Source organism: Ochotona princeps, chromosome 2 (genome assembly GCF_030435755.1).
Source record: "Ochotona princeps isolate mOchPri1 chromosome 2, mOchPri1.hap1, whole genome shotgun sequence".
In the NCBI taxonomy this organism is placed as follows: Eukaryota; Metazoa; Chordata; class Mammalia; order Lagomorpha; family Ochotonidae; genus Ochotona; species Ochotona princeps.
Window position 1 is genome coordinate 22,361,249 of NC_080833.1, and position 23,800 is coordinate 22,385,048.

The following is a 23,800-nucleotide window of genomic DNA, read 5'->3' on the forward strand; positions in this document are numbered from 1 at the left end:
GCCTCACCTCCCACCCACCCTGCCAGGTCGGAGTGTGGACCAGAGGCACCGAGGACCCCAGGCCTCGCTGGGTCTCAGTCTCCCGGGCTGCCTGACACCTGCAGACCTGGAGTGACACCTGCCCATCTCCAGCTGTGCACCCTCAGGCCGCCACCGCCCTGCTCTCAAAGAGAAGTGCCATCTGCCTCCAGGGCAGACCTACAGGGGAACTTCCCCAGGGTAGCCCTCGAGCCTGGTGGCTGCTCCCCCTGTGGTGCCAACACCTGCTGTCCCCTGACATAGCACACTGGCCTCCACTGGCACCTGAGCCGCAAGATGATGCGCAGCAGGGCGCCCAGTGGTCCTGGGCACTTGAGACACCTTTGTGGAGCCTCACTTGCATTCAGCCCTTGGCCAGGTGTTTGCGGGGAAAAGGGAGGTGTTGGGGGGAGGCAATCCTTTGTCACACCCTAACCCAAGACAATGCGCCTTGGCTCACCTCAGCTCATCCTGAGGCTCAGAAGGAAGAGGTTATCTGCCCTAGAGGGCAGGGCTGGAGGGTGCCTGAGCCACACCACTCTCTGGGTGTTGTGTCCCAGCACCGGGCCCTCAGGACCGATCATCCGGAAGTCAGAATTGAATGGAGCTGAAACTGGAGCAGTCCCCTAAGGACAGAGCAACCCAAGCCAGGCTGAACAGTGCTGCCAGGGGAGGGGTGAGCATGGAGGCCACCAGGGGCTTCAGTGTCCTGCAAGGCCCAAGGGACAAAAGTCCAGCTCAACAGAGAGAAACAGAGACTCCCATCTCCAGAGCGTGTGAGATCAGACCGGCTCCTGTGGGCCACAAGCCTGGAGAAGGAGACGTGCCCACTCAGATTCAAGCATTCTGGGGCATGCCAAGGGCCAGGCCTCTGGAAATTCCATCCCCACGTCTTCTGGAATCCTGGCTGGTGTGCATAAGGGACAGGCAGGGAGCTGAGGCCTCGCTTGGCATTGGTGCTTCTAGCTCTGGGATGGACAAGGACCTGGGTTCAGACTGCAGTTCTGCCAGTCCTGAGCTGTATGACCCTGTCCGTGTGTCCATACTGCCCCTACCCGAAGCTCCAATGGAGAGTCTAGCGGTGTGTGGCTGTTCGTTCCAGCACAGACCAAGGACCCACCACGTGCACAACCAGGTGCCACGCAAGCTCTTCCTAGGCTGTGCTGCGGCTGCCATCGAGGTGACGGGGTCTGCCCTCAGAAGGCAAGGGCCCCTTAGGGATCGAGACCCCCTGCAGAGGGGGCTGCCTATAGAAAGGTGGTGACAAGGAGCCTGTTGGAAAGAGCCAAGGACAGTGGGGGGCTGGCAAGAGTAGTAGTGGCTGTTCTGCAACCACGGAGTAGCCTGTTTTGGAAGCAACCCAGGAAGACAGCCTGGGTATGCAGGCCAGGCAGTAAGCACAGCCCTATAGCCAAGCAGGCTGCTGCCAGCCTCGGGACTCCTGGAAGTGGCCTCCTAGGGTGTAGGGAGAAAGGGATGGAGCATCTTTGTCCAGGCTAGGAGCGCCATCTGCTGTCCTGAGACACTAATCACAGCCGGAACGGAGCCTGCTCTGGGTCCCAGAGGGTCTCCTATAGCAACCTGCCCCCACCAGACTCCAGCACGCCCTGGAGCGCATGGACACCCGCACTGGCCTAGCTTCATGCACATAGTCCCGGCCACATCCCAGAGCATCCAGGGCCTCACCTCGCCACGCTGTCGACACACACACACACACACCTGAGCACCTGCTGCCACACCCTCCCAGCAGCCCAGCTCACTCAGAATGTGTGTCATCTCTGCCAGGAAGCCTTTCTGCCTCTGGTTGCACCCCTCATCCTGCATCCCCCACTGTCTCGCCCAGAAACAATAGGAGCGGGCCCGGCGCGATAGAGTAGCAGCAGTCCTCGCCTTGAACGCGCTAGGATCCCATATGGGCGCCAGTTCTAATCCTGGCAGCCCCACTTCCCATCCAGCTTCCCGCCTGTGGCCTGGGAAAGCAGCCGAGGACGGCCCAAAGCTTTGGGACCCTGCACCCACGTGGGAGACCCGGAAGAGGCTGCTGGCTTCAGATTGGCTCAGCTCCAGCCATTGCAGCCACTTGGGGAGTGAACCATCGGAAGGAAGATCTTCCTCTCTGTTTCTCCTCTCTGTATATCCACCTTTCCAATAAAAATAAATCTTCAAAAAAAAAAAGAGAGAGAAAGAAAGAAAGAAACAATAGGAGCGCCTCCACCACCAATGGACGATAACCAATAACCTTAGGGACCAAATAGCGTTGGGTTTTGTCCTCATCTTCCCAGATGAGACTCCAGGGCCCAAAGCAGCTAGGATTGATGCCCAGACCCCACAGTAGGTGAGTAGCAGCCTGAGCCAAGCTAAGAGTTCCCTGTGTGGCTCCAAGTACAGATGTGTGTTGGGAAGTGCCTGACGAATGGATGAATGAGTTAGAGAAGGGAACCCAGCAATCAGAGGGACACATAGCAGTCTGACCACTTCACAGTGCCTCAGACACTCCTCAGGGGTTCAGAGCTGCACCCCCAGGCTCAGCACGTGGCATGTTGTCCCCCCGGCCCTAACTGGTGCGGATGTTCTGTGGGACTGTGGGAGCCCTTACACTGTGCCAGACTGACACACCCTAAATGCCCTGTGCCCCTCCCCTCAATGCCTGGGCCCTGCACACAAACCCATGAGCGCCCCCCTGAACTGGCACCCAGTGGCACCTGCAACATGGGGGGACCATACCTCTGTCTGGGCTTTCCTTTACCACCATTGGGCAACTGGGGAATCTGAAGCGCACAGAAGCTCAGTCACAGTGCAGGTCACACAGCCAGGACATTGAGCAGGCCAGGATTTAAACCAATGGTAAGGTGACAGGGCCCTGGCTTTGAATACCATGCTGGCTGTCTCTTGTGGGTTCAGGGAACTTGGTATCACTAAAACAGTGTGAAACAAGTTCCTGTCTCCGCACTGGTGGGCTCCAGTCTGTCCTCCCCATCCTGCCCCAAATGCTTCCCACTGTGACTTCCCAATTCATCCAAGGAAATCTGCGTGATGGCAGCCCTGGGGATCAGGAACCCCAAAGCCCCAGGAACTGAACAGGATCCTGACAAGGGGGCTCCAGGTGAGAAGGTTCAGAAGGTCTCCTGGGGAAACTGGGGCAGATGTGGACTTCCTACCGCCCAGGCAACGAAGGTCGCACCACGGGTGGCTGCTGGAAGGATTCACATGGCAAGCCCAGGGGCCCAGGAGAGGGATGGCTGGGCGCAGCCTCCATTTCTGGGGGCTGCCATCTGCACAGAGCCGCCAGCCTACCCAAGGCGCCTGGGTTGGAGCCATCTCTGCTTCCCCTCCCAGCTCCTTGCTAACGTGTCTGCTGGAAGGCAACAGGTGATGGCCCAATTGCTTGGGTCCCCGCCACCCATGTGACACTGAGGTGGAGTTCCTGGCTCCTGGCTTCAGCCCGGGTCAGCCCTGACTGTTGTGGGCAGTTGGGGCAGTGAGCCAGCAGGTGGGAGAGCTCTGTGTCTGTTTCTTTGTCAAGTTGAAATACTGACTGTAAAAGGGCAGAACCGAAGACTCCTTCAGCCTCATTGCCCTTAAAGTCTTTGCCTATGACTGGAAGTCTGCCACCCTGCCAGATGGCCCTGACTGAATTCAGTAAAGTTGGAGGGGGCTGCAGAGAGGGCTTCCTGGGGAAGATGGGGCACCTCCAGGTGGTCACAGAGAGCAGGTCTTGGAGAAGCAGGTGCTGTGACGTGGTCCCAGGGAGCCTGAACCCTCCCAGGAGACAGGCTTTGGAGGTCTGATAGAACAGTGTGAGGACATCAAGTCCTGGGGCCTGTTTGCTATGAGCTAGACTGGCTGGAGCTTGCGGGATCTGCTCCCAGCCACCCAGGTCTACCAGCCTACATCACAAGTGACAATGTTGAACCTTGCAGAGGGAAAGTGCCCGGACCAAGGTCACACAGTCCTGAGACTGTCACTGTCACTTCACTCCTTGCCTGGGTGGCTTTTTTTTACACTGGCCTTCCCCTGGATCTGTGGTTGCAGTCTTGAGCTGGGACATTTCCCAACCAGTATTCTCCCTGAAGGTCATGGTCACCCCACCGTACCCAGGCCAGGCTCTCGGCACAGTGGGCGCAGGCTCAGAGCTTGTGTTCACACACCTGCCTTCTCCCTGGAGGGTGGGGATCAGGGATGAGGAGAAAGAGATGAAGAAGGGGGAGAAAGGGAGGCTGAGGTGGGGGGTCAGCAGGCGAGGAGGTCGCTTCTCGACAGGGTCCTCCTCACCACACCCCCATTCCTGGGAGGAACACACACAGCTGGAGTCATTTTCCTGGAGAAAACAAAGCCTCCCTACACATTCATGTGCTCCTTTAGCTCTTCAGCCCAGGCACCTGTTGCACATTAAGGAGATGGGATAGTGGTGCCTGAGGTGGGGAGCCTGTCTCCCAAATTCTTGCAGTGTGGTCCTCATCTCTCAACCTGTAGGCTCAGAGCCAGGCACCCGAGGCTGCAGCAGGAAACACACAAGGACCTGACTTCCGGTGGAGCACTGCCCCTCCCACCTGTGCCCCCCAGCAGGCCTTTGCCTACCCCACCTCAGCCTCCTCTATGCAGCGGCGGGTCCTGGAACCACACCAGTCCACAGGTGTCCTGGGCCTGCCACTTTCTCCTGCCCAGGTGAAGTGATGGCTGCCAGGGCTGGAAGGAGGTGGACAGAGAAAGGAAGAGTAACAGTTGGAAGCTGGCAAGTCCTGTGGTCACAGTGCAGTGGGCCACTCAGGCTGCTTGATTGGTCGGTTTTGAGAAGTAGAGGTAAGACACAGCACCCCGGGTTCACACCCCAAATGCCTGCAATTGCCAGGCACCCAGAGCTCCATCCAGATCCTCTGTGTGGGTGGCATGGAGTCCTGTACCCAAGGCACTGGTGCTGCCCCCAGAGACCATTACGCCTCATATATGTATATATATGTATATGTATACACACACACACACACACACACACACACACACACATTTGAAAAGCAGAGTTACAGAGAGGGAGAATTAGAAAAAGAGATCTTTCATCCATTAACTTACCCTCAAAGGGCTAAAACAGCTGGAACTAGGCCAGGCCGAAGCCAGGAGCCTGGAGCCAAGCGCAGGAGACCCAAGGACTTGGATCATTCTTCGCTGCATTCCCTGGCACCATTAGAAGGGAGATGCATCAAAAGTGGAGCAGCCAGGATTTGAACCAGCACCACTATATAGGATGCTGGCATTATAGGTGATAGTTTAACCACCTAAGCCACAATGTGGCTCCTACCATGTCTTATGTGACCACTCCTTAGAAGTCACACTCCAGGGCCCAGCACAATGGCTCAATCGGTTATGCCTTCTCCCATCCCACCCACTATTTGTGACTGGATCCCATATGGGCACGTTTGTGTCCTGGCTGTTCCACTTCCTGAGCTCCTTGCTTGTGACCTGGGAAAGCAGTACAGGATGGCCCAAGTCCCTGAGCCCCTGCACTCAACATGGGAGACCCAGAAGAAGCTTCTGGGAGAAGCTCATCTCTAGCCACTGCGGCCATGTGGGGAGTAAACCAGCAGATCTCTCTCCACTCTGCTGGGAAAAAAAAAAAAAATCTGACTTTCAAAAATAAAAGTCACCTTCTATCCTTCTGACAATATCCATGGTGCACAGTAAGCCAAAGTCAGCATGAGAGACCCAGGTGAAGATGAAACACCAGGACGCCGGGCACGGGGCCACCGCACAGACGTACTTCAACTGGTCCACACCCACACCCAGGGAGCACAAGCCTGGAGGGTACGTAAGACTCATGAGCTTCTTGGGAAGACCAGCAGAACCCTGGGCCAGTGGAGACGAAAGGGATATTAACAAGTACTACTTGTGACTTCCTGTGTGCCCAGCCCTGTGTCAAGGCATCCAGTGAAGCAGACCTGCTACAATCCCACTTTTCAAGTGAAGAAAGGGGAAAGAGAGCGGATGACTCATAGAGGACACACAGGGCCAGGTGCAGCTGGAAGCAGGAGCCACAGCAGGTGCGTGCTGTGGGAGGGCTTCGTGGCTGAGTCATGCACGTGGCCCTGAAAGGAGGCGGGGGCTCATGTGCACTTGCAAAAACCTGGGCTCAGAACTTGTAAGGTCACGCTTAAGTGAAGGGAAAGTGGGGATCTGTGAGCCCGATGGGTGACCATGCCCTTCATCCCCAGGCTTGAGGATCTACCCTTATGCATGGGGCAGTCTGGGCAGTGGTCATGGGGAGGGTTTAGGATCAGGGCATATGCCAGATCTCCAGGGCTCTAGTGCCTGGGAGTTAGCTAGCCTGACCACAGGGTTACTTTGAGCAGCAGCACCCTCGTGTGGCTCTAGCTGGTAAATACACAAAGCCACAGGATTCCCAGCTCTTTTCCTCCAGAGCTTCGACTTACTCTCCAACATTCCTGGGCTGATGGCGGGGTGCAGCGGGGGTCCAGGCTAGTGATGGGGGTGGGGGAGGCTGTGGTGAGAGTAAGATGGCATGGACAGAGCACTGACTGGGGTTCTGGCTCTCTTGGTTTTCCAGAAGGCCTTGGAGAGTGAGGTCAGGTGGGTGTTTCCATCCATTAAAGGAGTCAGTGACCTGCTCCTCCCAAAACAAGCAGGAAGAAGAGGTACAGGTGGCAGAGAGCTGCTCAGGGCCCTGAGACAAACTAAAACCAACACAGACCAGATTCCAAAGTTCTGTATTTTTCAAAATAAAGATCACACGTTGTTTAGAGACAATCTACACAAGAGTTACAAAAAATAGTTGCCCAGGCATAAGCATACACAGGTTTGTTAATTATACACATATGGTTACAAGTGTGCTTGCAAAAAAGTTCATTGGAAATATACACAAGGCTCTGGAAATGTACACCGTGTAGTGTTACAATTCTATATTCAAACAAGGAAAATTGACAGTATGTTACATTCACTTACAAGTAGACAAAATGCAAAATACAGTTCATCTTCTGTACAAAAAAGGGAAGGCAATTCACACTTTACAAGGTGGGAGGGGCTCTGATTGTAAGGAAAGCGGGGGAGGGGCTCAACTTTTGCACGTCCTTCTGACCTTCACAAAATAAACAAAACATTACTTTTTCAGGGTTAAAAAAAACACTAGTGTGAACTAAATTGATCTCGAATAACATTTAGAAAGGATCTCGCTACTGACCAGCTGACAAATAAAACCAAGCTATTTTTTTTCAAAACATTGACTAGGCTGTATAAAGAACATTTATTCCTTCAAAAGAAAAAAAAAATTTACTTCTGGTTGAAATTACAATTTACAATATACAACACTGTATGCTACGACCATAAAAGGTATGAATATACACCAGATGCAAAGGGCTGGCTAATTCTCTTTTCTTACCAAAAAACGTGTTTATGTTGATTGAAACTTCTCCACATTTACATTACAGGTATACAAATGTACAATTGTACAATCAAAGTATGTCCGACTACTAGGGTACATTATAGATACAGATTAGACATCAAAACAAGAAAATACTACAAATCTGTATATATGCAAAGTCTACACCAAGTATACACTATATATTTATAGAAGCAAGACCAAAAGCAGAGGTGGATTTTTTTTTTCTCATGCTAAATAATCAGATTTTGCCTTTCAGTGTTAACAGAAAAAAAACCCAGTAGGCAGTAAGCCATCAGCCGGCCGGCCGCTGAGGGCCCCTGGGCGCCCGCCTCCCCACACAGCACACACCGCACCTCCTGCTGCAGCAAGTCTCTCCAACAAAGCCGCTTCCAGAAGCTCCCGAAACTCATGTCATCAACTCAGGCTTTAGCAACTCTGAAACGCTCTCTGCTATATATATATTTATATATGTATGTATAGATATGTATATTTTTATAAACAGTGCTAAATGCCAGTTTGGGATCATGTAACTAAAATTCAAACTTGTCAAGTTTTTTGTTTTTGCTTTTGTTTTTGTTTTTTTTTTTTACTAAAATGAGGAGGTGGGGAAGAGCTATTTGCAAAACTTGCCAGTAAGGCAAATGAGTTAAAAATTTTTTCTTTTTTTTTTTTTTAACTTTTTTGTTAAACTAATCACCCTGAAAGTTTCCAAACAGGGAATATAGATACAACATTGAACAAAAGAGGGGGCCTCCATGTACACCAGTTACCTATGTACAAGTACCCTATACACCAGTAAAACAGCAGGGCAGTCAATTAAAAAAAATAATTAGTACATGTTATGTGTAATAAAATTAAATTTACAAAGGCTTTTCCACTTGTGGATTTGATTCCTTTTTGGAGGAGGGAGCAATCCTGGAGCAACCAGCCACCCACATCAGATTCTATTCTAGAACACTCTCAGTTGCTGGTTGGATGTGCCAATGGGCCAGTGAGGTCAGCGGGAATGGGAGAGAGGAGTACCTTGCCTCAGATTATACCATTAGGCGGCCCACAGATGGGCCCTAAGTCAACTCCATTCTTCATGTAGTACTTCTCCAGTTTGGCCAGGATGTGCTTGCCATAGGTGTACTTGCGAAGGGTTGCGATGTGGGGCCGGATCTGGAGAGGAAGCACAATTGCTATTACACTGGCCCACACAATACCTGAACACCCCACAGTGACAGCTCTTTTCCAAAGGCCCTAACTGCCCATCAACAACGCATCATCACACAAGAAGCACCCAGGGCGCTAACACAGAATGGCAGGGTCGCTCCCGTGATGGCCCAGAGCGTGGATGGTGCCCTCTGCCCACGGCTGCAATATTTCCATGTTCCACAAATACTGAGCATATCACCTGACCAATGAACAGTGGATCACTTATCGCCCAATAATGACAGAAATGAGCCCTGAGACTATCCTCATTTTACTGATAAAGACAGAAAGGTCAACCACTCAGCCAAGATAAAATCGCTAACAAAGTCTGGCACAGCATTTTTAAAAAATATTTATTTTTATTGGAAAGTATTCATTTTTATTATACAGAGAAAGGAGAGGAAGATCTTCCATCTGCTGATTCAAGTGGCCACAACGGCCGGAGCTAAGTCTACAAAGGGTCCCAGGCTTTGGGTCGTCCTCCACTGCTTTCCCAGGCAACAAGCAGGGAGCTGGATGGGAAGTGGGGCTGCCGGGATTAGAACCAGTGCACGCAAGGTGAGGATTTAGTTGCTAGATTACTATGCCAGGCCCTGGCACAGCTTTTGGAAGCCAAACTGGCTACTAAGCCATGGCTTTTCTCCCCATGGCGGCTCTCACAGCACATATACTGACTGCAGTCTCTTGTTGCACCCTGTCCAGTCTAAGCCCTAGCCCATAGCAACAGCTTGTTCCCACCTCCTGTCCCCTGGCCCACATCCCTCAGGAAAACATTGTGCATCCCGACAACCCATCTGTGCCAGTTCTCCACACAGCTCCTGGTGCCTTCCGCCTGCCCTCCTCTGTACCCACACAGGATGCAGACGCTATGGAGATCATCCCCACCAAAGAGCCTGAAACCGTGAGCTGTGTGAATCTAATTTCCAGAGATTCATCTGTAAAAAATAAAGCTATAAAGCTATGCTTTTAATTTGGAGTATATAAAGACTGAGTATAAGGCTAATGCTCCTCTATCTACACTGTGTCAGCTCCCCCTTCAGACAAGAAGTGAACTGAGCTCATTCCCCTCTCCCTTAACCTCTACAATGACCAAGAACAAAACTCTCCATAGTCACACCACTGCCCACAGTGCTGCGGAACTCCATTTCTTCATGGGGTTTAATGAGAGCAGAAAGGGAATCAACCTGCTCCCTTCCCGATGTCTTTTTTCTGCTAAAATTACATCACACTTTTGAAGCAAGAGCCAGAGACTATCGTGGGATCTCTAGGACTCTTCCCCTTCTAGCTCGCTCATTTCACCTCCAGCTACACTCTGATGCCAGTCCCTGCAACTCTGACTCCACTCCCAGCCCAAAGCACACCAGCTGCTGACCTAACTCTTACAGCAGCTTCCCAGACTCTCCTGATTTCCTTCCCTCCTCCGCATTACACTGTCCCGTGACCGGCCAAGACCTGACACCCAGGTGGTGTTGTCTCACCACAGCCCTTGCCTCTCAACATGTCTTCAATAACCATATTACCCTCTCAGTGGAAAGATACAGGACTTTTATTCAAATACTAGCCCCTTCGGAAGCTTCTCTGTATTCACTTACATGGCACCTGGCTAAATCCTAGCAACGACCACCCCCAATCCCTCCCTAATTCCCAGTGTCAGGAAATACTTGTGCCTAAATGTACTCCTGTGTCCCCAACCTCTGCCTTCACAACAGCATCCTGACATGCTTCCTAGGAAACTCAGGCCCTTCAGGACTCTAGACTCACTCAGCCTGCAACCGCCATCACCTCCACCAGCGGGGCAATCCGGATTGCAGCAGAGGTGGGTGGGTGGCCCGTCCGGCTCAGAACTTGAGTCCAGAACAAAGATTCTCATTACCGAACTTCGTTCTCAGTGAGGGCAAGTGTGTCATCATTGCCAGACAACGGCCACCCCTGAAGGGAGAAGGGCTGAGTGAGCTCAGAGCCCAAGGGCCGAGGGATCAGAAGACAAACTGCCTGAGCCCGGCAGCATCGCCCAGCACCAATGCAGCTGCAGTAGCCCCTCCCTGTGGGTTTCTTACCCTGCCTGAGCTCTATGGTCTACGCAAGGCAGGTTGTACCTGCTGGGACTAATCCGGAAGCCACAGCTCTCTTTAGGCCATCCCTGCATCAGCTCCCACTCACAACACAACTCTTTAGCTTCCTCTCCCCCTTTCCCAGGAGAACTCCTCTTGGCTCTGTCTTCTGCACAGCCTGCCCTGGGGAACTAGGCAGGGTGAGGAACTCCCTGCATGCTCAACACATTTTCTATGATTGTTTCTGCCAGACCACGCACTGCCGGCAGAGATCAGACCTCAGTCACCTCCTGAGGCACTGGTGTCTGGCACAGAGGGCTGTGGGTTAAGGCACCACTGAAAGTCAGTGAAATGAATGACTAAGAAGGGACAAGTAGGTCAATTTATTGGACTGCTCAGCAGACCTCCTCAAGACTACAGAGGGAGACATTCTGGGCCAAAACTGAGCTTCAGACGAGTATGTCAGCAATGGAGAGGGGGTGGTGACCACATGACATAACATGAAGTAGAAGGAACACACCAGGGACATGTTCCTCAAAGAGCAGTAATATGCACATGCGCCCTCCTTCAGGCATTACAGAGGAACCCAGAGCCTGTGCACTCTCTTTCAGGCGGAGACCCCACCCACCATGGCCTACCTTGTGCATGACAATCTTCCTTTGGCCGGGCTCTGCCACATCGATCATCTTCTGGACCACGTAGTTGGCGTACTGGTCCTTCATCATGGTGTATAAGGCACTGTGGGGACCGTCGTTCATGGTGCACACCTCATCAATGAGCACAGCACGCTCTGTTCGTGAGGCGTGAGTGACGCACTTCTCGACAACGTTGCTGGAATGACACAGCGAAGCACAGGTCTTAGACGAGGGCAGCCTACCGGGCTCTCTTATCTAACCAATGCCTTCAGTCTCAGGACTCCTAGCAGCATGACAGATCTGGCATTTGTGAAAATTTAACTCACATGTTGGCTGGCTTCATTTACACCCTCTGTCTTTGACACCTATGGCATCTAATTCTTTGAGAAAAGGGGACCCGAACCCTCAAAGCAGATGAAACTAACAAGATTGGAGGAAGACACCTGACACAACTGTCATGAGGCTGTATTTTCTTGAGATTCATTATTATTTATTTGAAAGGTAGAGTTATACAGAAGGAGGAAAAGAGGATATGTGTGTGGGGAGAGAGAGAGAGAGAGAGAGAGAGAGAGAGAGAAAGAGAGAGAGAACATGAATCTTACATCCTCTGGTCTACTTCCCAAACGGCTGCAATGGCTATGGCTGGGCCAGGCTGAAACCAGGATCCAGGAGCTTCTTCCAGGTATGCCGTTTGGGTGCAGGGCTCAAGCTCCTGGAGCTGACTCAGAAGTGAGACAGCCAGGACTTGAACCAGGGTCTCTATAGGATGCTGGCATTGCAGGCAGAAGCTGATTAACTCACTAGGTCAACCAGGACTGGTTCCTTACCAGGACTGGTTTTCTTGTAAACACCCAGCAAAATCAATCCTCCTTTCTTCACCTGTGTGCTCTGGGAGTCAGGACCCAGGACCAAGTCTCACCTAGGTCTGTGTCTGGCTGACCAACAGCAGGCTGAGCACTTCCTGGGGGACTCCTCCATAAACTCAGTGAAGGAACATCCAGGTCAGGACCACAGAACTTGGTTAACCACCACATTCTCTTAAGAGTATACAGGACAGGTAGGCATCAAGGCAGGTGAGCATTTATAATCACACCATGGGAAAGTGTGTGCGTGTGTCCATTCCAACCAAGGTTTTCTGTGATCCATGAGGACTGCAGAGGTTGGATAAATTATATGCTGCCATGTTGATGGGTGCTCACCGCCCAAGAAGGGCTCACTTACTAGTGCTTATTTGAAAAGATAACATTGTGCTTTCAGTGCTGAGTGGGAATGAGTTGTGTAACATGCCAGAACAAAACATATTATTTATGTTTGTGCTTGGAGCCGAGTCTAATACCCAGCAGAAGAAAAACTTGATGGTGAGGGCTCGGAATTGAAGCTTCTTTCTTAAGGTTGGTATTTTGGAGCTGGAAAAGAGAATGTAGGAGTGAGCACTGGCACAGCAGTCAGGACAGCGCCTGGGACACTCACATCCCACGACTCATTGCCCAAGTCTGAGGTCCAACTCCATGCCACATCCAAGCTACCTGTTAACATACAATCTGGAAAGCAGCAAATGACACCTCCAGTGCCTGGGTCCCTGACGCCCATGTGGGAGACTAACTGGAGTTCTAAGCTCCTGGCTTCCATCTGGTTTGAGATGGGGCACCAATGGGTAGATCACTTATTTCTCTCTCACTCTCTCTGCCTTTCAAAAACGTAAAACAAGTGAACATAAATAGGGTGATCTGGCTTTGTTTCAGAAAATGAAGATGAACCCAAGTAAAAAAATTTCCTAAGTCCAAACAAGTGTCAAGATGGCTAACTCGAGGGGGGAAAGCAGAAAACCACTAGAGTATTTTCAAATTACATATCTTCTGAAAAAAAGAAAATTAGGGCCTGGCACAGTAGCCTAATGGCTAAAGTCCCTGCCTTGAACGCTCCAGGATCCCATATGGGCGCCGGTTCTAATGCCGGCAGCTCCACTTCCCATCCAGCTCCCTGCTTGTGGCCTGGGAAAGCAGTCGAGGATGGCCCAAAGCCTTGGGACCCTGCACCCGCATGGGAGACCTGGAGGAAGTTCCTGGCTCCTGGCTTCAGATTGGTGCAGCCCCAGCCGTTGCACTCACTTGGGGAGTGAACCATCGGACAGAAGCTCTTCCTCTCTGTCTCTCCTCCTCTCTGTATATCTGACTTTGCAATAAAAATAAAATATTACAAAAATATTTTAAAAAGTGGCAATTCATTCTTTCTCTTCAAGAGTTAAAGTACTACTTCATCCTTTCTGGGAAATGACCATGTAATCACAGTGCTTACCTTGCAAATTTGTGCTGACTCAATACAAGTACGTTGCCTCGGATTTCTGCTACAATTTTGCTTTTATCCTCTGGACGACCATGCTCCAATACGTGTTGGATTACATAATTTCCATACTGATCCTTTTTGAGAAGCAACAATGGAAACAAAAATTTATGTAAAAGCCAGCTTGCTGGTTACCTGAGTATTTACATCTCATCAACACCTCCCCTCACTGTACACAGGTTGGCTTATCTGAATACATAATGAACACACAGACAGGCGGTAACAATTTTCCCTAGCATAAAACAGGTGCACACTACTGTTAAACAACTGAATATTTCTCTATAAATTTAGCCCTAAACATCCAAGTTGAGTTCTTCATACAAATGGTCCACTTTACCAACCTACAACAGAGAAATGGGAAACATTTATGTCCCACAAGTCATTGGGAGAGGCAAAGCAATTATCAAAGCCAGAAAGAAATACACTCAATGCAAAATTGAGGTCTGAGAGACTCAACGGTGGGCCTGCCAAAGGTGACACAGCAGGTCCATGATCAAATTCTGAAACTAGTGCAAGGCATATATTCATTACTTATACTCAGAAAACACACAGCAGACTGCTATGGTCAGTGCAGCACATCAAGCTGACAGAACACAAGCTCTAGGTCTGCATGAGCCTACAGTGTTTGCGATTCTGATGCTGGATCTCGTACCTGTACAAGTTGCTCCGTGTGCTGGTGCAGCTCCTCCAGGATAGGGAGTGTCTGGTCAGGGAGACAATGCTCCAGGATTCTCTGAATCACTCGGCAGCCGTAAGGATGTGTGGACAAAGCAAACACCTAGGGCAGACAGAGATGCTTAAAATGACAAGTGCCATTTTTAGTACCTCAGTATTGTTCTACTCATTCTTACAAACAGACATACTGATACTTCTTACAAATAAGGGATGTGGACTGTGTGTAAATAAACCTATTAGTTTGGGAATTTGTACACTTGTGTAAATTCAGGGGTAAGCGGGGTTTTTTTCAAGAGGCTTATAAGGAAACAGATTTATGCAAGGTCATGTAAATTCCACTTTGTGGTTCAGAGTTAGGAGTGTCAACTGACAGCCTCTCTAGAGGCTACAAACAGAAAAAGGAAGGGACGGGATGAAATCCTGAGTGTTTTACAGAACCATACCAACTACACGCAATGCTTTCAATTTAACTGGAGAGTTTCGGCAGGAAAACAAAACAAACAAACAAAAAACACCTCATCCTCTGTTGGGTTTGGAGCAACAGAAAACCCCAGGGTTTTAAATCCAGACTACCCAACTGTAATTCTACCTTCCTACATGGGTGATGTGTAGCTCACATCTATAATCAAGGAATGAATGATAAAGAAAAGCAGTAATAACATTCCGTCACTATCGTGCATCAGCTTAAGATGCCACCTGTGACACTGGCATGTTCTGTGGGTGCTGGTTCAAATCCTGTCTCCTCCACTTCCACTCCAGCTCCCTGCTAAGGTGCCTGGGAAAGCAGATGGCCCATGTGCTTGGGTACCTGCACCCACAGGTGCGAGACCTGGAAGAAGCTCCTGGCTCCTAGTTTTGGACTGGCCCAGCAAGACCCAGGTATATATGTATCTCTGTGTCTAACTCTGCCTTTCAAATATATGAGTCTTTTAAGGGTAACAACATAGTTTGCCAGGTGGCAATCACTAGGCTAAAGTGGTTTATATATGATTTCATATATGTTAACTATACAACAGGGTTTGAAAACATGGTTCTGCTTGCATTTTGATTCATAGAAATGCTACACAAAGTCTGGAACAACTTGATTTATATCACCCAACATTATGTTTCCAACATTCAGCTACAATGTACTGCGGGAATTTCACTGGTGTATGCACACATGCTGTTGGCTAGGTATATGAGATTTATTTTTAAATAACCAGCCCCTTCCTGAGAAATTATGCAATGTCTTATGCATGGTCTTAATCTTCAAGAGAAACAATGCTGCTTCAAATACGTGTAAACAGCTCTCACAGTGTGCATATGGAGATTTTTCATCAGGTGTAATAAAGGCCTGCTGTGCTGGATCGCAAATATTTTAACTGTTGATAATCTGAGAGATAATACCAAATTATTTGTCAATGTGACTGTGCCAAAAATGTGTTAGAACCCATGTTCCTCCTGAAGCACAAGGAAACTCATGGATGGAAAATGGTCAATCATTTGGGCCTCATTTTCCATTCTCCTCATTAATAAAGGATTGGAGATTTTTTCAAATGTCTACTGGCAATCTCTGTGTTTCTCCTGTGAAATGCTGATTCACATTTTGGACCTATTTTTGCATTATTCTCTTTGGAGCCAAGTTTCTATCTGGGTCTCCACATGGGTATAGAGTCTCAAGGCTTTGGACCATCCTCCACTGTTCTCCAGGCCACAAGCAGGGAACTAGATGGGAAGCTGAGCAGCTAGAACACAAACTGGTGCCCATATGGGACCCTGGCTGTTTTAAAGGGAGAATAAGCCTAGTGACCCATTCCACTGGGCCCCACTATCTATCATAGAGTTGCTACTTCCACATAAAAATCTTTCAATAATTTCATCTTGTAAAGGAGTCGGCTCAGTGGCTTAATCATTTTACCTTTTTTTTTTTTTGCTTTGTTCTGGTTTGTTTTCATTTTACCTTCTTACGTTGTACATTTTGAGCATAAGATCTTAAATATATTGACTTTTTTTTCACTAACAAAGTTGTTAATACCTCGAGTTGTTAACGATGCCATTAGTCATGGGAGTAACTGAGAAAATTCTAAACCTTAGAAACTAAATATTGTTTCAGTGTAGGCTGAGCAACACATATTGCAGCACTTGAAAATGTACTTGTTGGGCCCAGCACGGTAGCCTAGCAGTCCTCATCTTGCATGCGCCAGGATCCTATTTGGGTGCTGCTTCTAATCACAGCAGCCCTATTTCCCATCCAGCCCCCTGCCTGTGACCTTCAAGACTAGTTCTGTTAGTGACCCTACTTTTTTATTTTATTTTATTTTATTTTTCTTTAATATTCATTTATTCATTAATTACATTGCATTACATGACACAATTTCATAGGTACTGGGATTCCCCCGCCTTCACCCCAAACCCTTCCCCCATCATGAATTCCTTCACCTTGATGCATAACCACAGCTCAAGTTCCGTTGAGATTCCCTAATTAAAAGTTTACACCATGCAGAGTCCAGCATCCCACTTGACCCTACTTTTTTTTTAAAGATTTATTTATTTTTATTACAAAGTCAGATATACAGAGAGGAGAGACAGAGAGGAAGATTCACTCCCCAAGAGAGCGCAATGGCCGGTGCTGCGCCGACTCGAAGCCGGGAACCGTGGAGCTGGATGGGAAGTGGAGCTGCCGGGATTAGAACCGGCGCCCATATGGGATCCCGGGGCTTTCAAGGCAAGGACTTTAGCCGCCAGGCCAAGCTGCCGGGCCCAGTGACCCTACTTTTAAAAAGCAATACTTTTAAAAAGCAATAGAGGGCCCGGCGGCGTGGCCTAGCGGCTAAAGTCCTCGCCTTGAATGCCCCAGGATCCCATATGGGAGCTGGTTCTAATCCCGGCAGCTCCACTTCCCATCCAGCTCCCTGCTTGTGGCCTGGGAAAGCAGTCGAGGACAGCCCAATGTTTTGGGACCCTGCACCCGTGTGGGAGACCCGGAGGAGGTTCCTGGTTCCCGGCTTCAGATCAGCGCAGTACCGGCCTGTTGCGGCTCACTTGGGGAGTGAATCATTGGATGGAAGATCTTCCTCTCTGTCTCTCCTCCTCTGTGCATATCTGGCTGTAATAAAATGAATACATCTTTAAAAAAAAAAAAAAAGCAATAGAGACCATTAAATATCAGGAAAAGGGAGCAAATTTTGTGGCACACAGGCTCCAGACACCACATGCAATGCCTGCATACTGTACTGGAATGTCACTCTGACACCTGGCACTCAACCCTTTGGCAACTTGGGAGGCAGCAGATGATGATCCAAGCACTTAGGTCTCTATCAGCCACAAGGGAATAGGACACAGTTCCCAGCCCCCAGCTTTGCACTTGGGTAATCTTGGCTACTACGGCAACGAAGGAGTGAACCAGTGGATGGAAGAGCTTTGTCACTTTATCTGATACTTAGATAATAAGAAAAATTCATTTTTCCAATATGAGATTTCTCTCAACAACCCTGCTAACACTATCTCACTCCACAGGAACTGGCTGCACTACCGATGGAGTACCGCATCACCTGCACTCTTGCAGAAACTTAAATAAAAACCCGGGTGCCCAACACCACTACACAGCGCTGCTCTCCTTCACAGGCACAAGACGTGCTTTTCTCGGCTCATGATAGAAACACTCAACAATCTGTTGCTTCTTATTTCTTTCCTAAGTAACTTACCTGTCCTTTAAAAGCATCAATGATAAACTGTAAGGACTGGGGCTGCACACATTCTATGCATTTCTGAACCACGTGATTCCCATTCTGGTCTTTCACACACTTCAGGACATGGCCGTCTAATTCACGAACCATCTCATTCTATTGGAGACAAGGAAAGAAAGCAACACCAGAATCACAGCAAGCAAACATCTGGACAAGCATTATTCTCCTTTCAAAACATGAAAGCACTGAACTGAGAATCTGTGACAACGAATGTGGAATAACTCAAATATGGCAATAGGCAGCATGGCAACACATTTTTCAATGTTAGGAAAATCTACTATACAATAAAGTTTACAACAAATTTACTCTAATAGTGACCAGTACCCATAAGATCTCTAACTTGGAGAAGACATCGTAACGAGTTTTCACATGCACATATAAATCATTCTGTAATACACAATTTCACACTTTCCAACAAATTTTATACTATAATCCTACAAAATGAATTACCGTTAATCATGATAGTGGCTAATCTATCATAAATCTCTGGTGTGCATATCTCTAGGTGCTTAACTCATCTTAATTCACTGACTTGTCCAAACAACCATATCCATTTGACACTCTTACAGATGAGAAAATCAAGGCACACATTGCAAGACTTGCTTCAAATGACAGAGCAAGAATGTTCAGACGAAACCCAAACAATCTGGCTTTATTACATGCTAAACCAGTATATTTCAGTAAAACAGTAATAAAAAATATATTATCCAGCACTCCTCCTACTCTATCTATGGAAGAACTGAGGTTGAAAGGGGTTAAGCAACACATATGGAACTATAGGTAGAAAACTTGAAGAATCTGAATTTTATCCCAACCAATGACTCCACTATATGTGAACTTTCTACCAGGCAATGGAATGTGTAAATTCCATAGGACAGGGTTTCTCAGTTAATCAAAAGCTGTCAAAAAAAAAAAAAATAGTTAGACCTTCAGTATATAAGTGCTAGTGTGTCTCTGTAAAGAATGGGGTGAATTAAGCAGATATAAAGGTAGACAACTTCAAAGTTCATGACCCATGGTCTCAGGCGCCTGGAGCTTGAAGACCTGTACCACGGCTGTGCCCTGACACCTGTTATTCAAATTCCTTGCTTTCTCAAATTTTTTCACATAAGCCACTTTAAGTAATTAGGAATAGGTGTTAAATCTAATGATCATGATGCCCACAGGTCCCTGGTAGCAGGCCTGAGTTGATCTCTAGTTATGTCTCCTGACTCCAGCTTGCTGTTCTCAGTAAGAGCTGCCCACACAGGAGACAATGCATGATACTCCTGGCTATGAGCTTCAGCCCTGGGCTACCCCTCTTCACTAAGAACAATGAGCAATGAAACAGTAGATGAGAGCACTTCCTCAAATCAGTGAGCAACTGAAAACATTAGCAAGTCAGAAGTGTCAATAATAAACGCAAAGTTGTAAACTCCGAGATGTTGAGTATATCAGATCAATTAAGACAACAGCTAGGAAAACAAACAAACAAAAAAACCCAGACATTCAAAGAGACTTTCCAAAGGAATTAATGCAATGCAAGAAGGTAATAATAAATTACTCTGTAAATACCGAATGACAGACACAGAGTGATGTTCTACTTAAGAAAGAAAGGGAAAGTTTCTAAATTTAAGGTAAAGCCTAATCACTTAAAATTTTCTTGATCCAAAAGACGTTTATTAGTAGGAGATGAGGCAAAGTAGCCTAAACAGCAAACATCTATCTAAGAGTAATTCAGGTCTAGAATGAGTCAGCATAAGTGAAACACGATGGTTGGGAGGGATTTGAAGACAGGCAGGAACAGTAGCTGGGGGAAAAGGAAAGGGAGCTTAAAACTGTGTAATCTGGAGAAGTGGAAACAAAATCAACAATTGACTACATTTATGGCACAAGGCAAAGAAGGAAAGATACAACAGATAGGCTTCTTTCTGCTTTCCTTCAGCAATGGGCACGACAACCAACAAAGATGAAATACTTCCAGGTACCAAAAAAAAAAAGAAAAAAGAAAAGAAAAAGAAAAAAGAAAATTGAACTGAGAATTTGTCAATCACCAATGAAACATCCCAAGAAAATATTAAAGCTGGTAATGAAACAACTGAAACTAGCACGCCAACCTTCCCTCTGCCTTCACAACAGCATCCTGACATGCTTCCTAGGAAACTCAGGCCCTTCAGGACTCTAGACTCACTCAGCCTGCAACCGCCATCACCTCCACCAGCGGGGCAATCCGGATTGCAGCAGAGGTGGGTGGGTGGCCCGTCCGGCTCAGAACTTGAGTCCAGAACAAAGATTCTCATTACCGAACTTCGTTCTCAGTGAGGGCAAGTGTGTCATCATTGCCAGACAACGGCCACCCCTGAAGGGAGAAGGGCTGAGTGAGCTCAGAGCCCAAGGGCCGAGGGATCAGAAGACAAACTGCCTGAGCCCGGCAGCATCGCCCAGCACCAATGCAGCTGCAGTAGCCCCTCCCTGTGGGTTTCTTACCCTGCCTGAGCTCTATGGTCTATGCAAGGCAGGTTGTACCTGCTGGGACTAATCCGGAAGCCACAGCTCTCTTTAGGCCATCCCTGCATCAGCTCCCACTCACAACACAACTCTTTAGCTTCCTCTCCCCCTTTCCCAGGAGAACTCCTCTTGGCTCTGTCTTCTGCACAGCCTGCCCTGGGGAACTAGGCAGGGTGAGGAACTTCCTGCGTGCTCACCACATTTTCTATGATTGTTTCTGCCAGACCACGCACTGCCGGCAGAGATCAGACCTTAGCCACCTGGTATTTGGCACAGAGGGCTGTGGGTTAATACGCCAGGTCATCCACTGCATGTGACAAGCACTCTTTCAATAAATGTGGGTTAAATGAATAAAGAGGGAAGGAGTGAAGGCTAGTCAAAGATGGGCTAGACAAAAGTTTGGCATGTTGGAACGTTCCATTCAAATGGAAGAAAACAACTTACTATCATTTTACCTGTTTCAATTCTTTGCAAACAAAAAACACACTTGGAAAACTGCACATAAGCTCTGGTCAAAGCTAAGAGTGCTGGGAACCACTTGCTCTAGTATAAATTTACAAAATTAGGTATGTAATTCATGCTGGCCATGCATGGAAAGACAGCCATAAGAACCAAAGGAAAACTGTAAGCTGACAGCATTACAGAGTTCACTGTATGTACCATGGAAAAACACTAAACACCAAGAGAATAGTTAAAGGGGAAACTTACAATTACCTGCTGGTCTGCGGGAATAAATTCAAGAGCTTTCTGAATAACTCGGCAGCCATACATCTGTAGTGCCAGAGACAGGACATGGCCTCGAATACGTTCTGCCAAAGCCAGTTTCTGTTCATGGCTGCCAAACTAGACATAATACATGGGTAAGCAGCATTACTTAGGTAGAAACAAAGCAACCAGAGAAAGAAAAACATTTGTTATTTGTAGTTCTGATAATGAAAATACTTGTCATGTTAACATTTTCTTAGATACCCAACAGTGATAGTTTCAGTGATAGTGTTTGCTGAGGCAATAGGCAATTCCTCAAGGTTGCCACTAATTCACTACTACAATTAAATTAAACCACCCTCCATTAATTACAGAGAAAATGAGTAATACGTGTAAGAGACACTATTTTTGTGGGGAGGAGGAGGACAGTGTTGGGGGAAGATACAAGAACATCTTGAAATTTCCAGCCACTGAGGTCCATGGGATGAACAGTTCTTTTATCTACACGTGATTTGAGCCAAAGCATACACGGATACTGTGTTTGAACTGGCCATCTATCTTACCCAACTTTTACATAGACAGCTAAAAGGGGAGGAGAGAAGACAGTAGGATAAAGAGGTATAGCTAAAATTTCACTCGGACTTTCCATTCTTTATTTTAATTTTCATTTGAAAAGTAAAATCATGAGTCTGGAGGAGACTTTAATGTAACCCAGCATGCCCAATTTTCTCCACGTCCCTGCAAAGGCACTTAAGGTACCGGGACCTTCCCCAGCTTCCCATACCAGAAGGCTGTCACCCACTGCACATTAAGTCTCCTATCCCCAAACTGCAGCCACGTCTGGAGGTAATATCTGTATTGTTATACTGCTGAGCAAATTCTAGTGCAAAGACATCCTAAACCAACAACACAAGGGTTGTGTTTAGATCAGTTTCTTTATCCACAGATAGATAATTCAAAGTCAAAGAAAACAAGTCTTCTGGAGAAAAGCTTAATTCTTATTTTCTTCCTTTTTTATATTGTTTAACTGAAAGTCAAAGTATAGTGAGAGAGACACACAGAGAGATTGCTGGTCTCCTGGTTCACTTCAAAAATAGCTACAGCCAGCCAGCAGGGCCGGGCTGTGCCGCAGCTAGGAACCAGTAGCTTCATCTATGTGGCCCACGCAGGGGGGCAGGATTCCAAATGTTTGGGCAATTTTGTTGTTCTTCCGAAGCACTGAATCCAAAGTGCAGTAGTCAGAACAGGAATCAAAACCTACATGAGGTGCCAATGTCACAGGCAGCAGCTTTACTTGCTATACCACAATACCAGACTCAAGCCAGCCACTTTTCAGTTACACATCAACAAAGCAGAATTTTTAATGGAAAGCAACATGCAGAAATGCAGGATTTTTCCCTGTAACAGATTCCTTATCCAAATGTTCTGTGCTGTTCTGGATCCACAGACATGATTTAAAAAAAAAAAAAAAAAAGGTGCAAAATGGAATTAAGAGTCTATCTTTGTGTTAAAAAAAAAAAAAAAAAAAAAAACACTGAAATTCATGCAATTTCTTAATAATGGATATTTTCCAAACAGCACATTGCCCTCACAGAACTCGTAGGTGCCAAAAATGAGAAGTACAATATCTATGTCTCTCCGAAACATTCAGGTATCCCAACATTAATCAAGCAATTTTATTAATCCTTTCCAAAGACAATGAAAAATTATTCAAATGAACAGATGTTAAATACGCAATCAGGGCCTAGAGATAACTCAAGGAGTATTTAACAATTCTCAATACTCAAGTTCATGGTGAGAAATACTGGGGGTGGTGCTCACAGAAAACTGTCTAGCAATCCTCACTCAATCCATTTTCAATAACATTTCACTGAGAGCTCATTAAAATTACCTTATATGGATTCTTTCTTTCCAAAGTGAAAGATCTGAAGGAACTACAGTGAGCAATCAGTAGTAACAGGCTAAGTCCTAAATAGGGACAATACTTCTCAAAACACTTTCAAAATAAATAGACTGGCTTCCCTTGTTTGGGTAGTCACATATTGCACGCTCTTTTCAAGGACTAGAATGGGATGCCTTTTCATAAAGAAGCTCATGAAAATCGAAACATCCTGGAACAGTCTGGAAACTGAAAGGAGAGAAAGAACAAAGCTTACTTCGAAGAACTTCTGAATGACGTAATTCCCAAACACATCCACCATTAGTTGGTATGCAGCCTGGAGGATTTCGTTGAAAACAAGCTGGCGCTCAGCTGCGGTGGCACGTTCTAGCTTCAGCTGAATGAACCTAAGTACAAAGTAAAACAGGCAATCTCAGCACTGAGGGAAGACATGCTTTCTAGAAATGTCAGTTCTGAAACTTCAGGTATGAGGTCGCGCATGCCTTCAATCACTAAAGGAATGCTTTCTGAAAAGGAGAAGGATCTCTAAATTAAAGGAATTTGAATTGGGCAAACATTTACTTTTTTATTTTACTGAGAGAGAGAAAAAGAGAGACGTATACAAAAAGAGATCTTTCAAGTGTTTGTTCATTCCCCAAAAGGCCCCAGAAAACCAAGGCTGGGCAAGGCCAGAAGTAAAGGACCAG

The 23,800-nt window shown here is 47.3% G+C and overlaps 1 protein-coding gene and 2 non-coding genes across 22 annotated transcripts in view; all 3 read right to left on the reverse strand.

Moving 5' to 3' along the window:
* Window positions 1-6,715: 6,715 nt before the first annotated feature.
* PUM1 (pumilio RNA binding family member 1) overlaps window positions 6,716-23,800 on the reverse strand; it is a 115,240-nt gene continuing 98,155 nt past the window's right edge. For 14 of the 20 annotated variants that reach the window (XM_058678045.1, XM_058677996.1, XM_058678098.1 and 11 more), the window contains 7 exons: window positions 23,371-23,500; window positions 21,218-21,352; window positions 17,981-18,118; window positions 14,275-14,400; window positions 13,578-13,699; window positions 11,286-11,478; window positions 6,716-8,563 (listed from right to left, as the gene is read on the reverse strand). In XM_058678045.1, coding sequence (XP_058534028.1) covers window positions 8,432-8,563; window positions 11,286-11,478; window positions 13,578-13,699; window positions 14,275-14,400; window positions 17,981-18,118; window positions 21,218-21,352; window positions 23,371-23,500 — 976 coding nt within the window. In that variant the 3' untranslated portion in view covers window positions 6,716-8,431. The remainder of the gene's footprint in view (window positions 8,564-11,285; window positions 11,479-13,577; window positions 13,700-14,274; window positions 14,401-17,980; window positions 18,119-21,217; window positions 21,353-23,370; window positions 23,501-23,800) is intronic. The other 6 variants (XM_058678103.1, XM_058678066.1, XM_058678026.1 and 3 more) reach the window with 1 other exon arrangement.
* On the reverse strand, window positions 10,429-10,513 carry LOC118758738 (small nucleolar RNA SNORD103/SNORD85). The gene has a single exon (XR_004995820.1). It is a non-coding gene; the product is annotated as a small nucleolar RNA SNORD103/SNORD85 (small nucleolar RNA).
* LOC118758739 (small nucleolar RNA SNORD103/SNORD85) lies at window positions 20,264-20,348 on the reverse strand. Its single transcript, XR_004995821.1, has one exon. It is a non-coding gene; the product is annotated as a small nucleolar RNA SNORD103/SNORD85 (small nucleolar RNA).